General features: G+C 32.7%; 1 protein-coding gene across 19 annotated transcripts in view; it reads left to right on the forward strand.

Annotated features, from left to right (window-relative positions):
- Positions 1-473: 473 nt before the first annotated feature.
- Positions 474-17,571, forward strand: part of LOC130900749 (PDZ and LIM domain protein Zasp) — a 101,619-nt gene continuing 84,521 nt past the window's right edge. For 2 of the 19 annotated variants that reach the window (XM_057811596.1, XM_057811593.1), the window contains exon 1: positions 705-999. In XM_057811596.1, coding sequence (XP_057667579.1) covers positions 895-999 — 105 coding nt within the window. In that variant the 5' untranslated portion in view covers positions 705-894. Of the gene's footprint in view, positions 1,000-17,571 lie in introns of all 19 variants that reach the window. The other 17 variants (XM_057811594.1, XM_057811585.1, XM_057811581.1 and 14 more) reach the window with 17 other exon arrangements.

Here is a 17,571-nt window from a genome sequence, read left to right on the forward strand (position 1 = left end):
GTAAATCCTCATGTACCATATTTTTTTTTCAACCGTTCCTTTATCAGTGTTTACAGCCTTGGCAATCATCCGGATGCTCATTCGACGATCTGCACGCACAATTTGGTTGATTTTGGTCACTGTTTCTGGAGTCGGAACACTCACAGGGCGAACTGCGCGCTGGCTATCTTCATTGCTTTCTCGGCATAACTAAAGTGCTTACACCACTCAAAAATACGTGAACGGGATAAAGAATTGTCCACATAGGCCTCTTACATCAATTTATAGCACTTAATCGGAGTTTTTTTCAATTTAACGAGAGATTTGAGAATGATACTTTGTTGTTGTTGTTTGTTGAAAAAAACACGTTCGTTTCAAACCGCTACTGCACAAAAATAGTGACGTGAATCGTTTTGGAACAAGATATCTAGATACCCAACGCACTACTCGTTTTTTACACCACCCGTATAGTGCGCCCTCTAGGCGCGCAGTCTCGTTATTTAATAGCCAGACCTCGTACTCCGACTGTACTGTAACTACCTTATTTCACTGTATCATAGTGATAGATAAATTCTGAATACGTTTATCACTGATGATTACAGCCACCAACAAGAATTTGACCTACATCTCCCAACTCCACTATTGCAAAAAGGCCACGGGCCATCATTTAACGAAGCGTCTCGACGCTTCAAGTTTATCCATCGAGTAAAAAACAACGTCCACCACATTATACTATTAATAATCCGCGCATCGAACCCCACTACGAAAAACCGCGGCTGCACTCCGCCGTGTCTCTGTGAATCGCATCCACGCAAGTTTAAAATTATAGTACACGAGAGCCCGTTTTAAAACCGTGCCCGCCGATAAATCTAGAGTGCGAAATTCGAAAATAATATTAAAAATCGAGAAGTGAATATGGCATCCTTGATCCAAGTGCGCATTAATAAGGGAGATTTCCCTAATTTAGGTTTCAGGTTACAAGGGGGTAAGGATTTCGGAACTCCTCTTGTCATTCAAAAAGTAAGTACAAAATTTCAATTTTTCCAAAATAAAAACTTTAAGAATACAAAAGTTACTTTGCTATTTATTTTGTTGGGGGTGAGTTATGTAATTTTGAAATTCGAGTGTAATTTATTTTTGAATGTGCGAATTTTTAGGAGATGTTTCATCAGTGACATATAAAATCTAATTTTAGAATTTTGGGATCACTTGGTAATATAATATGTTGACTTTAAAATGCGCGATTTTACTGGGAAATCGGTTTGGATTTGTACCAAATTATACAGGAAAAGTCGAAAATCGGTAGCAATTATATAAGTGAAAAAAACAATATTTTTCACGGTAAATCATTTCATGTCATTCGGAAACTATGTATTGTGAAATCAAAATAAAATTTTATTATCACTTTAGAATATAATAAAAAAATGGTCGATTCATTTTGGAATAAAGGACCCTAGGTTTCTCTATTTTATTTGTGATGTCGACGGTACTCTTTGATTGAGGTGTCTCTGATTAGCAACCAGATCTGTCAGTATCGTAGGGTTTAAATTTCCTTGATTACTTTTTCCATAAATGCTACAGCTCGGCTTTCCACATTCGTAACTCGTACTCCACTTCATAAAAAAGTATATATGATATAATACCTTTAACATTTTCTTTCAGATTTTTTTTGTGATCAACTAGTAGCGTAGTCAAAATTTTGGAATGGGGGTGGTTTACCACAGATTTTGGGGCTCTTTCTACTCACAGTGTCAGTTGAAACGGAATAATGATTAATATCAAATTAATACCAAAATTTCGGTTTCACTTTCAGTATTTATTCTCATTATATACTAACAGGTACATTTTTACAAGTTAAAACCCCTGTCACCTTTTCTGCTAGAAACCAAAGTCTATTATTCTATGAGGGTTTAAAGAAATCTCATTCAGCACATCAGTTGGTGTGTCTGACTATGGGCATTGAATGGAGCAAGACCGTTTAAACGTGTTGTGTTTCTTAGGTAGGATTTTAGTCATCTTAACGTCGAAAAAGACCTTCCATTTTTTGCAGTCATTACTGGCATTGTGGCTGGCGAACATCTTGAGTAAATTGTGGACTGGTGGTAGAGCAATTTTGTTATAGAAACTTACAGATACAAAACAGTCCATTCTTTGTGGCTTTAACTTGTCTAACCTAACCTAACCTAACTAATCTAGGTATCTGCATAGAAATATTAGCTCAACCAGTCGCATATGCTAATGACTTTAATATTTATCTTAACTCACTAGATATTTTCTCCAATTCGCGATGAAATACAAGATGTGGCTATAAAATAAAAGGACTAGCGCTGCTACAAAAAAAGTACGCATGCGCCTGAAGCCTATTCCTTAGGATTAGATGTCTACCGTCTGTCTGTAGACAAACCAGTGTAGCAGTGGCCTTTTTTTTGTGCGTTTTAAACTAACAGAAAAAACTTCCTTCATTGCTTCAAACAATGGAAGATTCGTACGGAGCGATGTATATTTACTAGCCACACCTCGTATATTGTTGAATCTGTCTACTGAAATGTATAATCGAAGTTAGCAGAATTGTAAAAAAAACTAATTTCACTGTGTATATTTAGAATACATTAAGGTTAACCTAATAGGAGATAATAGGAGGTTGAAATAGTTTTCTAACTTGAATTTGGTTTGTTTATAATGATAGATATACGAAAATTAATAGTTTTTTAATCGTTCATGGAGAGATTGTTAACAAAACCAAAAATAAAACATTGTGTTAAAACTACATCAAATACTGGCGGCACAGTAAATTGTCTGGAAAAAATGGCAAAATACAATTTTCTTTGCGTACAGTTTCAAATGTTTCGGTTTCAACTCGAGGAACGTGGCTTCAACAAGATGGAGTCACTTGTCATTTCTTTGTGATTTTCTTCTACGGTAGATTCAATACTAGTAGAGTCACTGCTTATTTGTTTATCCTTTTCCAAAATACAAAGAACACAGCCTAGTCAACCGATTTTTGCGTATTTAGTCGATAAATTTTCTGGATACCTTGTATTGGTCTTAATTATAATATTCAATTCATAAGAGAATTTTGATTAAGAAATTGTACGGAACACGACGAAATAAACGTAGAGGATGGAAATGGTAGAATTTTAACAGAGAAGACAAAAATAATGGAGATGGAAGTCGTATTATAAGCAATACTGATGGGAATACAAGATAATAATGAACAAAAATTAAGAAATTGATAACATTGGTATACGAAAAAGCTATCAAAAGACTAAGAAGTAAGATTCCTACTACCCATTTTTAAGTAAGAAATAGCAAGTAATGTAACAGCTACAGAGGAATAATTATTTTGTGTATATCGATTAAAGCAAAAATCTTCAATTTGAGATAAAAAGTAGAAACTTCACTGAATGATGCATTAAGAGGATGTTGCAACGGTGGAAGTGTACAAGATCGTGTATATACCATCAAGCAGCTCATAAATAAAGCTGTCCACCGAGAAACACACGTGCATTATCGGAAGTTACTGATATGGAGAAAGCTTTTGACAAACTAGCGATGATAAAAATATGGGCAAGTTTAGAAAACCTTATATCAGAGGCTTCTCTAACCACAGATGGGGTAAGACAAGGTTGTGTTTTGAGTGAATTGCTCATCAACATATTTATAGATGATGTAATGAATATCTGCTCAACCTACTCAAAGAATAAGTGCATTGGATATAGGAACTTGCAAACGTTGAAAATATCTGATGGAGCATATGACGAGGATATAGTTCTTATTGCAGAAAACTTTCAAGATCTACAGAAAAACTTTGACATCTGTAATAATACACTAAAGCATTTCGGAATGAGAATTAATGTAAAAAAGACTGCAGCTATGGCTGTAAAAGAACAAACGCTACATATAGAAAAAGGAGGACAGAGGACTTGAATGGCACATTCAAATACAGGGAATAGAAAACGGGAATAGAAAATACAGACAATGAAGATGCAGATATTGATAAGAGAATTAAAGAAGTCTTGAAGACATATTACAACATAAACAACTGCGTGAACAATAAAAAAGAAATCTAACGAAACATAGAGCTAAATGTTTATAAATCAATTTATAGACAAATAATGATTTACCTGTGTAAAATATGGACTCTAAATAGTAGACAAAAAAGTGCATTGCGAGCAGGCTTCTGAGTAATGTTGCAAAAAAAGATAGATTAATAAATGGTCAAATACGACTACATCTGGAGATTACGTCACTCATGGAATTTATAAAGATAGTTGTTGGTGTCATTTACAAAGTATGGAAGATTCAAGACCAGTGAATGGAGTAGGTAGAAGTAGGGAAAAATGGAAAATAATGGAAGACTTAAAGTAACGTGAGAAAAACTAATCGGTACTATACTTCAGAAGAGAAGGAAACGAAACAGCACTTAGTAAAATGAAATAAACAATGGTATCCAGTACATAAATGTAAACTTAGACCACACACCATGTGGATTCAATTATATGATTCGATCAAAGTCCTCTAGCGGCAATAATTAGAAATAGACTTATTAGTCGGAATTGTTCAAGGAATAATTTCAATCAAAAATCATTTTAAATGCTTAAGACGTAGGTTATAATTTGTTTTGACAATACTATTTTAGACACTTTAGTACAAAATGTTCTACAACCAGTCTCTAAAGTAAATCGTCACCAAGACAGAGATAGAAATATTTATTTAGAATAGAGTATATACAAAACATTGTTATATTATGAATACCAATAAATTTAATTTCTGTTTTAAGTCGAGAATAGTTGTTCCCCGTTCCTGTTTACATTTTTTGATATAATCCGAATCCCATTCTCAACGTTATAAAACCTAAAAATAGTTGAATGAATCAAATATACCAGTGGTGAACATAAACCACGGGCGTGGTACTCTTTAAAAAAATCTAACCTTCTGAATAGCAAGATAAAATCTAGCCATTGGTCAATATTTGCTTTGAAAGTTGTCGCAGATGCATCGTGAAATGATTCGATTAGATTAGATTGTTTGTAACAAGACGCATGTACTTTTTAATTGGACGCAATTGTTTGCGTATACCAGTTATATCTCATTAAATTCGTTTTCAAATAGTGACAATTACGTCGTCAATTTGAAACAAAAACTCACTGCATTTGAGGTAAATTGAGTTGAGTGACAACGCTCGATGGATCTGTTATTATTCAAAAAAGTTGTAAATATAAATTGTATACGATAGCTACAGTTTGCATCATATCTGCGTGACAAAGCAAACAAAATTTAATCTAAATGTATCATCCTGTATATTTTCTCTAATTTTATTTTCTCAGCTAATGCTTGCTCCTACCATAAACAGTTCTAGAAAATTTTATGGAATATTTGAAATGATTTTTGTATCGCAATCCTAATGTATGTATACGCTCTGTATACGAATAATTAGTGAATAACTGATTATTTATTTTGCATTATGAGTTGATGAATATCGAATATTATTCAGTTTACAAATAAATTATAATGGTAGTCATTGACTACTGATTTTTTTAAATGGTTCCGTATTTATATATATTTTTTCAATATCATTGGTATATCTTTTCTTTTTTTTTTTGATTCGTTCCCTACACCTACATTCATTAACTACCAAAATATTTTCAAATTTCTTGATAATTTAGTAGTATTTTATTAATACAATCCCATAATTTTCTATAAAAAAAAATTGCAAACCCAATGTTTGAAGTGTCCATGCAATTTTGTTACAGATTTACAACTAATTTCAGAAAATTTGTATATCAGTACTATTAAAAACTTCACTTATCCAATGTTCTACATAATTCTCTCTAAACGTTCCTGAAATATCCTGGCTCAATACTCAAATTTTTGCTGAAAAAGGAGGATGACACTCACTTTTTAAAAAACAAAAGCCAACATTTTCCACTATCATAAAACCGTGAGCGTAAGACTTTTCCATGTACTTGGGGGTAAACTTCAATTCAAATATGTCTTTCTGGCCCCACATATAGAAGATGGTTCGAAATACGGCCGAGAAGTTAGCATCCTTAATCTACTTTATGGTAAAAACGAATGAGCCATGGCCAAAGAAACGCGGACTCATGATTACAATGAGCCCCTTATGGTGTTTAGATAAACAGCGGTTGAAGATATACTGCAAAACTATGACGATAGTATAGAAAGAAAGTGAGCTAGAATCACCAACTTTTACCGGACTATCTTGGCTATTGATAGCTTTATTTATCCCATGTTCTACTCAGACAACGCTGTCTAAATGTTCGATCGCGAAATGTCCTGACTAAATTCTCGAATTTTTGCTGGAAGCGTTAGCGTAAGACTTATTCCATGTGAGTAAGTACCTGAGGATAACCTTCGATTCGAATATGTCCTTCTGGGCCTACAAACAGAAGATGGTTCGAAAGGCAGTCTAGAGGATGGCATCCTTGAGCTGCTTCATAGTAAACAAGGTCTACTGATTACAATGACCTCCTTATGGTACATAGTTCTGTTCAGACAACCATCGGTTGAAGAAATATTGCAAAACTATGACGATGGTATAGAAAGAACCTGCGCCCAGAGTCACAATCTTTTACCGGACTCTCTTGGGTATTATTAGCTTCACTTATCCCATGTTCTACTCAGACATTGCTGAATTTCCAATTTTGAGGTTGACTTACTTAGTTACTTCGATTTCACACACGATTTTTTTTATTTTGGTCAACCTTAAATTTCGCAATTGAAATATCTATGTTAATTTATCCAAACGAACAACTTAATTTAATCATGCAATCATCATACAATTATTCAAATGTAGATTTTTTCAAACTCCAAATTATTCCGATATCAATAGAATAATTTCAACGATAACTTTCATTAGGCTTGATTTAAATACACCAACACATATTTTTATAATACGCAGTTATGTATTTATGTGCTAGTAATCATTAACATGTTTATCATACAACAAAATAAGTACTCTATCCACCCATATAGACCACCCATCAGACTAGAAACATTGATAGTTCCACGAATATAATTAATATTGTGTGTTATACTGGGAAACGTTTTTATATTTATTAGGAATAGATCATTCTTAGCGAAGAGAAGTAATACGGTGTGGTGTCTATCTGTATCTAAAAAGATCCAAGTAAATTGTAGTGTAATTGATATAAATACGAACACATGAAAAGGGATTTGTAAAAAAATCTTTTTAGTTAAAAAATTGTGTTAATTTTCAAATAAATTCGAATTTGCAAACCATATCATTGTTTTAAAACTCATTCTCTTATATTCAGGTCATATAATTTCGAAATTATTATATAAAATGATAATCAATATCAATGATATCAATATCAATGATAATCAATATCAAATTAGCTGATGCTCATTTATAAATGGCCGCCATGGGGTAAGCAAATGCTTCTGCAGTAAGCTTCTGTGCAGATTTATTTGCTTTGTGAAGTTATTTGTTTTTCCACTATAGATACGCTTCTCCAGCTATTGTTATAAGATAATAGTGATGAAGAAAATTCATCAGAAAGTGGAAATAAAGAAAATAGGTGGATCTACCATATGAATCACGTAGTGAGATTGGGGTTTTTTTGCTACAACACAATCAAGACATTCAGTTAAATAACCAGGCATTTCCATGAGGTGAAGATTAGATACTACTGCGTACCATAATTCGCAGAAAACATAAGTACACATAGTCATTGTTAAAACCAAGGTCACGAAGCGGAATAGCCAAGAGGAACATTATGCACATTACAACTGGAGCGATAAGCATCTGCAAAAATGAATTAGATTTTGTTGATTTCATTTTTCTTTTTACAAATGATATGGTGAAAATTGTAATAAAATCTGGAAGATACCAGAATTCTGCAGCAATGGAGTATAACCATTTGCCATTGAAGGAGACTACTGGTACGCGCGATTTTATTAAATATATTTTGAGTGATAGATCGAATAAGACATTCAAAATTGAAAAACAAAAAAAAGTTATTCTATCGCGAATATAAAAAAAATTTTGTCATATGTCAAAAAGTAGTTCGTACAATTACAATAAGCTTGATATGTGTTACAAATGTCACAAAATTGATTGATTAAAGTTTGTACCACTATTAACTTCTATATTTATTCTGAATCTTGGATTCCAAAGCGTTTTATTCCATTTCATAATAGGTAGGCCCTTAAAAAACAAATCTTCAATTAGAGCAAGAAATATGGTCCATCAAAAAGGCTGATTGTGTCTTAAATCCGTGTCTGAATTAAGTTATGTTAACAAATAATTAGATAATAAGAAATAATGTGAAAAGTCGAGTCTCAATTATCTGACGAAAGCCGGCCGCACCAAGGTCGGATAACACGGAAAATGATAAAAACGACGTTGAAAACTAGTTAATATTATTTAAACATTGAAAACTTTTGAAATACATGAGTGGATTAGAACATAACTGAATTGAACTAACTAAAACATCTAACAGAAAAGTAAAAACATATATTTTACAATATGTAGATACTGTAGATACTCATATACTTACAATGCCGTGAACCATAAAACCAAACATAGATTTTGGTACAAAAATTCGTTATATTCCTAGAAATGTTTCCTCCAGCTGCTTTGCATACTTTAAAGCTAGTTCTAGAGCTTGGTGTCCTTTGCTGTGTCAAACCTTTTGCGCACTGGAATGCAGCGCTCAGAAATAAAGAGATAGTCTGGTCACCGACCTGCCGCCTGGCAAACGAATACAATGCGTACAGTCAGGTATGATGGAAGGGGCTGCTTAGTGCACAGCATACTCTGGAAAATCATACATTATTACGCCCAGTAGGTCGAATAACTCGGAAGGTCGGATAACCGAAGATCGGATGACTAAGACTCTACTGTATATTATTCAATTATATCTAATTAAACTATTTTTTTGACAGCTTAACGGAACGATGAAAGTTAGAAATAAACGTTTAAATGCGAAATTTTCTATCGAAAACGAGACTTCGTTGATTTGATGTCGCCTATGCATTGCTGTGCTTAGTAAGAGTCTGAAAAGCGGGTTACACTATACGAATTTTAAATTTTCTGGATGATCAGACGCACAGCGGTCACAACTTTTCCCAGCGTAACTCTATTTCCTTGGTTTGTTCGAATGAAATACATGTGGCAGAAAACACTTGTAAACTTTGACAATCCAGAATATATCCACATGTTTCCAGGGAACTCTCATTCTTTAATCTATATATCTCGAATTTAAACGAGCTTTCTTCTAATTATTCATTGAAAATTCAACATAAGCTGGGTTTAAACAGCAATCAGATAACGAATGAGTAAAAGTTCTGCTGCTGTTTGAATATATCCATGAGATTCCACACGTGAATTTATACTGACAGCCTTATTTCTTATTTATTTTATATGCTATTCAAATACAGCCCTACATGTTGAATAACTTTAAACATAACATCGTCATGGAATGATTTTTATTGGTTTGTTAAGAAGACCATTACCATTAATTTTTTGTCGTCTTCTTTGGCGTCAAAAGATGCCTGCTTTTTGATGTGTAGTAAACTTTAGTACTACTTCAAAAAGACACTCATAACTGTACTTTGTACTTTAATGTAACATGTATTATGAGTTTCAATATTGAGCCTCGTAGAAAAAGTAGATACAGTTTATGAGATGTTAGAAAATGACATTTCTCCCTTTTTTGACTTGCAGCTTGATTCAAAAAACTTCTGTGGTCGGGAAAAATACATAATTTCTCTCATTTATTGAACATTAAACTAGTTTTTTCTAGAAAATCATTGCATATATTTAGACTCACAGGAAAATGATTTATTATATGCACATAAAACGACACAATGTATATTTGCTGCCGATATATAAACACTAGTTTATGGCAGGCAGTTATCGCTATCGAAATATCACAAGATTGTATTTGATAACAAAAAGCACGAACATTAGGCTCTCTAATCACTCACTTGAAATTATTTTATGCAGTAAATATAATTATATGAAAAGAAAGCATAAATATATATATATAAATATAGCCCATCATATTCTATAGTTTTTCTGAATGTACGGCAAGCTCTTTGAGATCTTCCTAGAATCATTCTTTGGACTTAAATGCAAAAAATTGTCGTACTGCTTTTGAAACATCTCCTTTGGATTAAAATTTTTTCTCTTCAAAAACTTCGCCATGGTTCTGAATAAATGATAGTCTGACAGTGCAAGTTCACAGCAGCAAATTTTTCGTTTCTTATCCCGCTTTCGTAGTATGACTTTTAGCATTGTTATGAGAGAACCTGTAAGAGAGCCGCTAAACTCAAACTGGATACTTCGACACTTTGATCTACTGGATTGATTTCGAAGTACTCTAAGCCTTCATAATTCCACCAAACACACCTGTGTCTACTCCTTAAATTTAACATATATTTCTTGCTACCACGACTGCTTTGAAGTTTTATTTTTAATAATGTCTTTTCATATATGAAAACCAAAATACAATTAGTATAACTGTATTTTTTCGCAATTGGAGGTGTAACTTTTAATGATTTTGAAGACTCCTGAAGCTTATTGGAATGGTTCTGAAACAAAACCCCAATTATGGAATGAAAGATCCTCTCTCACCGAGAGACAAAAAGATCGTACGAGCAAACGAAGAGCGCAATGATGATTGTTTTTTTAGATATTGATTGGATACTTATACAATAGCATGACGTCCCTTATAGAATGTTACTAGGGCTTTTTTTAATCGGCACAGCCCTTTTCACCTTATTCTCGACCTCGATCTTCCACCTTGTGTTTATCATTCTTATCCTAGCTTCTGGTTCAGCTCTCCATTTATGTCCCAATAATATAACTCCTAATAAATCCTATTAGAGAGAATCAACCGAGTATGTGAAAATGTAGGACTCACTATGAATAATTAAAAAACTGAATTCATGCTAATAAGTAAAACGACAATATTAATATTAACCCTACTTACACTGAATGAAGAACAAATAGAACGAGTGCAAAAATACAAGTATCTTGGTTCAGTCATAAACGCTCAAATGGATCGAGACGAAGAAAACAAGATCAGAATTGAAATGGCTCGAAAGGCATTTGTCTGACTAGGATTCATGGAATTTCATGTGTGGTCAGAACTGCTGTACGGAGTGAAAACTTGGACCTTTAAAGCTCAAATGAGCAAAAAACTTTGAGATGTGGCTCTAAACATGCATCCTGAAGATACCTTGGACTGACAGATTCACTAACTACGAAGTACGTCGCAAAAGAAAGCTGTTGAAAATTATTAAGATAAGAAAAACATCTTACATAGGACACATTTGACACAACGACAAATGTATCAAAACATAATGCAGGGAAAAGTAGAGGGAAAGAAAGGCATCGGCAGGGAGAAGAAATCCTGGCTGCGTAACATAAAGAATGGACAAAATTTGGCGTCATTGTTTCATGTTGCGGGGGTCAGAGACGCATTTATGTCTATCAATTCAGCACTTCTCTTATTTATTCACTCTTTCTCTTTCAGTTTTTTGCATCATATCGGCCTCTTTTTATGTCATACTTATTGTCTCTGCTGCATTAATCACTTTTGACGATTACTTAACAATCACCACGTTGAGTTAAAAACGTATATTGTTATTTTCTTGATTTAAATCTTTCCATTCTTTGCATCTTTGCATTTGTCTCCATGAAATACTAACTGATAATTTAAAAATGTTTTGAAACTTTCACATTTTGAAGCAAGGCAAAGACAAAAGTCGTTTAGTTCGCTTTCACGAAGCTATGAACACAACTTTTTGATTTTCAGGAGTATCATTTGTCGAGAACATTTTTCAACATAAATAAAATATCAAAGCATAAATTCCTAAATTTTGAAATACTTACAGCCCTGAGTGATTTGATCCCCATGGATTGTTGATGAGAGTATTTGAGAAAACACTTACGTATTAGAATCTCATTTAATATGCTGAATCGTGAATTCCGGTTTATTTTATTTTATTATTATATCATTATAGAAACGCGTTTTATAAAAAAACATGTTTTTCCTGGTTAATCGATCATCTAGGATAACCTAATCGCAATTGAACTGAACCTAACCTAACTAGAAAATGAATCCGTTTCTTAGACTGCTTAACAACATCAAGAGACAGTTCACAATTCGAATTTTAATAAGAATAAGAAGTAGAATAAATAAAAATGAAAACATCAATTATTTTTAACATTATTTTATCGTTTTCTCAAAAATCAAACACTTAGAATAAGAACTGGAAGACAACCATTCCAATTATTGGTAGTATTTACTCCCGAATCGGTGAATGGATTCTACAATGTCGAAAACGTTCGTATTATGATCCTAAATTGAGCAGATTTGAAGTATAGCCACTTTTAATTTATTTTGGAGTGTTTTTTAAATAAAAAGTTTCAATTTCTCAATATTACTTGGGTTACGTTTTTAGTTTTGGAGGTGTGTACGGATAATGCAAATATTCTTCGTTCCAGTTTGCCGGACATAATCAAAACTTGTTCAAACACGTTGCAAAACCAAAATATGTTTTATTTTCTCTTTTCACAATCAAAATGTCTCTTTTACAGCTACGAATTTCAAGTCGTATTGCCCAAACTGACATGTCTAATAACTAAAAAAATATATGATGTTATTTTGTAGCTAAGTTGAGTCCAGGTTTCTTCTGATATGAAATTAGTTTTTAAAACAGGTAAAGAATACAGTGGGTATCCAAGGGCGCACATATAAACCTTCTGCTACGCCCGTCATGCTCCACTTGGCGTTACCCAAAATCGATGTCCTTTGAGAAGCCGATCAGGCGCTTCGGTTTGAGCCTTTTGATGTCATTATACAAGTTCTGAGGCTTCCCTAAGCGTTTGAATCGCTCTCGTGTGACTGCTGGGCACTCAAAGTGACATGGTGTGAAGATGGCGTCTTAGATGATATATATCACCTACAATTTCACACAACGTCACTTTAATGAACTCATAGCTTACGCCCAACCGTATAGAAGATTAATGGATTCTTAAACAAAAGGATAGATAGATTTTTATCTTGTGATTTTTCGTTTAATCAAATTATTTATCATTACTTCTTACCAGCATTGGTTATTATTACTTCATAATTTTCAAATCAAAATATTTCCAAAATGGTACACTCTATAGAGTTTTATCAAGAGTACCTTTTCTGTATAAAATTAAATGATATTTATGTTAACTTCAATTTTTTTCTTTATCCCCATTATCTTGAACGTTATGAAAATTTTTCAATGAGCAAACCCTAAATATTTTTCAGTTTTCTATCTATCCTAGAGACCCTTTTTTAAACACCCTGTATTTAAATTTTACTCAAATTGTTTAGGATTTTTTACCATTAGCAACTTTCTATGTATATGAACCATTTGATTGTTGTTTATTAATGCTATTTTTTATGGCATCGATGATTATTTCAGGGTATTATAATATTCAAGAATTCCGAAAAATATTATACAGATTTTTTTAATTTAGCATTGTGATAATTTTATTAAAACCTTTGAAATGGACAAAGAACGTTTTAAAATTCAAATCCTCATTTAATTTATCAACAAAGCTGACTGAATATAGGAACGTGTTGATTTATAGACAATTAAAATCCACTTATACTATATCAGTATAAAAAACCATTGTTAAAAATTATAATAATTGCGGTTTTAATTACGACACTAAAGCAAATAATAATAATAAATATTGCACGTATTCAAGAGTCAGCTAGAATTTAATCAAGTAAAATGAGGAAATGAATAAGGAAACAATGAACATATCGTAAAAACGCAATTTTAATGTTTCAAGTAGACTGTTTATAATTAGTACGTGGAAAAATTGAGGTTTTTATGGAAATATTAATAGTTGATGATCATATACAGAAACAAATATGTTTAAAAATAAATGTGACCATGCATTGTATTGTACAGGATGTTTGAATAAAAATTAGTAATCCAGTGAGAAATATGACAATATTGAAATTCTTCATTCATTTTTGTATAGATACCGATGCCGGCAAATCAGAAGATACTATGGCACAACATTTAAACTGTGAATCGTTCTTGGGATAAGTTTACGTTCGGCATAGGATCACCACATACTTTACAGAAGGGATAACCCATGATTACGATCGTTTAATTTCATTAAATAATTCATGAAGTATACCTACATCCCAATTAGGACCAGATTCGAAACTCCCAAATGAAGAAAAAGCAAATTACTATTACTTTTTTCTCAATTGGCACCCACGCGATTGAAGCATTGCTAAAACACAATAAAAGTAAAGTGGTGAAGTGTAGGAAAGACCTCAGTAAAGTCGTAAAATAATGTTTAGTGATGCTTATTTTTCTTATGAGACAACAATTCGAATAATCCATTATTTCATCTTGAAATCCGATAAAATCCAAAACAAATAAACATCTATAAGTAAGTTTTTTGGAAACATTGCAGAGCCCCTAAAATTTATAGTGACGTGTCGTCACTAGAATAAATATAGTTAACAATTAGATCAAATAAAAGTTTTTAAACGATGGTTCATATCCCAGATATTTTGATAATATTCAGAGTTTTGTGAATGGGTCTGATAACGATGTCGGGTTTATAGTTTTAAATGCCTGGGCACCCCGTCACATAAATTCTGCAATTTACCTTACGTCTCTAGCACTTATAATAGCGCAGATATAAATTTTAAAAAGTAGAATATTTTTACTCATCCCTCATTTCTTCTCCAATCGCTTGATTACGTCACCAGCGCCGATCGAGTCCGCTCGCCAAGCTACAGCAGCATCCACATCACGTTGTTTTGTTTGACTATCCTATCGCGTAGTGTCGTATTTTTTGTGCCCTGGATCGACATAGGTTCTTTATAAATATTGTATTGTATCAAAATGTACCAATGTGCTTTTGATTTTTTCCATTGACGTGGCGTTCAAAACCTTAATATTGTTTAAGAAAAAAAGGACACCACCGGTTTTTCAGAAATAATAATTTTTGAATTCCATGTTTGACCTCTAAAGTATTTTTTTAAGTTAAAAATAAAATAGGTCTGTTTTCAATATACTGTGAACAGAAACCATTTGTGCAGCATTATGAACGATCTTAGTATTCCAAAAAAGCTTACGAAAGTGCCACTCGAGCATACAGAAACGTGAAGGCAAATAAAAGAATATCAAAATGTTTCCAGATCAACACAAGACTAAATCAGGGAGATCCTTCATTCACTATGCTGTTTAATATAGTTTTAGAATGGATAGTACGTGAGTAATCCTTTCAACATCGGAAAACGAGCTTAAGGAAATCTGCAGAGTCTTCATAGAAGATACAGTGAATCTACGGGTCAACGAAATCGAAGTAACAACAAAAATGATGGACATAGAACAAGGAGGAACAAGAAAAAAAGGAAGACTAAGGAGAAGACGGTACGAAGAGATTATGGAAGATTTAAGAGAGAGGAATTCAGGACTGGAAAACGAAGGCAAAAAATATGAAAGAGTGGAAGAAATTCACTTCCATGCTATGGGCTTATAACACTTGCGTAAAGTACCAATATATATTTAATTTAAAAAAAATAGAATGCTGCGTGTGAATTATCAAAACGGGAATTATTTCGAACAGAAACTCCTATTAGGTCATTACTTAGAACCAGGTAACTAAAAGTTTGAATGTCAAATAAAAAAAATAGTTTACAGTCTTGCAGAATGTGAAGTACATACTTTGCAAATAAAAAAAACGGGGGAAGAAGAACTAATATTCTTCTCAAAAATCAATCACCTATAGCACAAGAAGCTCTGCCATCGTTTTCAGAAGGTTATGTTCTTTGAATAATGAGTAATCCTTCAAGTATTCAATCTGGTACAGTTATAGGGTATTCAAACAAGCCCTTACCTTGCCCATATGCAAAAACCCATAAAATTCCAAATGGAAAGATACCTCTTATGAAAGGCAGTTTAACTACCCCTTGAAGAATAATGTTTTCAGTCTTTTTCTATTAATTTAGTTCATTTATAAGCAGTATTTGATGTGATCCGTCTTCTGCCTTTTGAAACAATTGGATTGTATATATCCATTCATCCTCGTTTATTACGGAGACGTAATACTCTTCCAGATGTCCTATAATCTTTGTATATGGCTAAAATATACGATAATATAACAATGGTGGTTAACAATTGTCATTCTGTACTCGCTCTTCATCTGCATAAAGTAGTGTATAGTATTCTGTTACCGGTTTCAGATTTTTATAGCTCTTTCTGGTATATAACCATTTAGTTGGGTCTTTTATTCGTTTCGTTCTCTTATTTAACATAAAGAAAAGTACGAAAGAAGGTAAACATTCTTTCCTCAATTTTCTGATTGAATTCGTGCTATTTGTAGTTCAGCCCTCACGGTCTATTATAGATCCATCTTTTGAATATTTCTGTTATTTCTATTACTTTCGTGATATTTTTTTTTTAAAATTCATATCTTCAACTTATTTCACTTGTTTTTTTCATGTCTATTTGCATATTCTCCAAATTTCATTTTGCCCCAGTCATTTTATCGTTTCTGGATCTATCAGAAGGGCTAATTAAAATAAATAAACTTCTTTTTCGAAATGAATCAAATAAGCAAATTTTTTCACGTCTATGTACATTTAGATGTGAAATATTTTCTACACAAATGAATATTACTGAAAATATAAAGTTTCCAAAGAATAAAATAATAATTTCTAAGAATATGAATTTATTTAATTAGATGTGTTTATCTTATACAAATATTCCAATATAGCCAAATTCAAAAACATACGACATAACATGAATATCATGAAATGATGGCTGTACTATAAGAGAATCCATTTCAAGGTAAACTGTTTACCTTCGGTTTCTAACGACGATAACTTTGTTATCGAATCGCGATTCAGACAGTGTCATTGTTAGTGTGGTGGTAGTAAACAGTCTGTTTGATACTCGATTGAAAATAAACACGTCCCTGCATATTCAAGAGATAAAAACCTTTCAAATACTTTTGTTACATTAGTTATCTTACTTGTGTTAATTACTTGATAAAATTGAGTATGCTATGTAAACTTGAACTTAGGTAAACCCCGTATGAAACTCGTTCTATCTACAGGATGTAACATAATGAGCACTCATTATAATTTTCCTTAACTTTTTACTCTTTAGACCTTAGACCTTTTTTAAAATTTTTTTCCTGATGATTTGTCTTGATTTTACATTTCTTTTCTATGAAAATCAAAATAAAAATATAATCCGAATAGGCGACTACGCCATGTACCCTCGCATTTGAAAATAACGGTACACATTTCTCCGAACAACTTCTTCAATAAAAAAACAATCCTTCCACCCCTAAGTGACCGATAGCTGACCCAGGAACTTGGTGATTCAAAGTCTCCTTGTTTTATAACCCTATTAATGTCATAATAGCATACGATATACCTGGTACACGTTTTAGGAGAAGCCAACATAACTGCATCTTTCTATTTAGTAATTCTTCCATTTTTACAAAAATTCAGGCAAGAAGTTTTGACTTGAGGAGAATTTCATTCTCTCACGAGGCAGCGAAGCGAACAG

The sequence above is a fragment of the Diorhabda carinulata genome, chromosome X (genome assembly GCF_026250575.1).
Source record: "Diorhabda carinulata isolate Delta chromosome X, icDioCari1.1, whole genome shotgun sequence".
Taxonomy (NCBI): Eukaryota; Metazoa; Arthropoda; class Insecta; order Coleoptera; family Chrysomelidae; genus Diorhabda; species Diorhabda carinulata.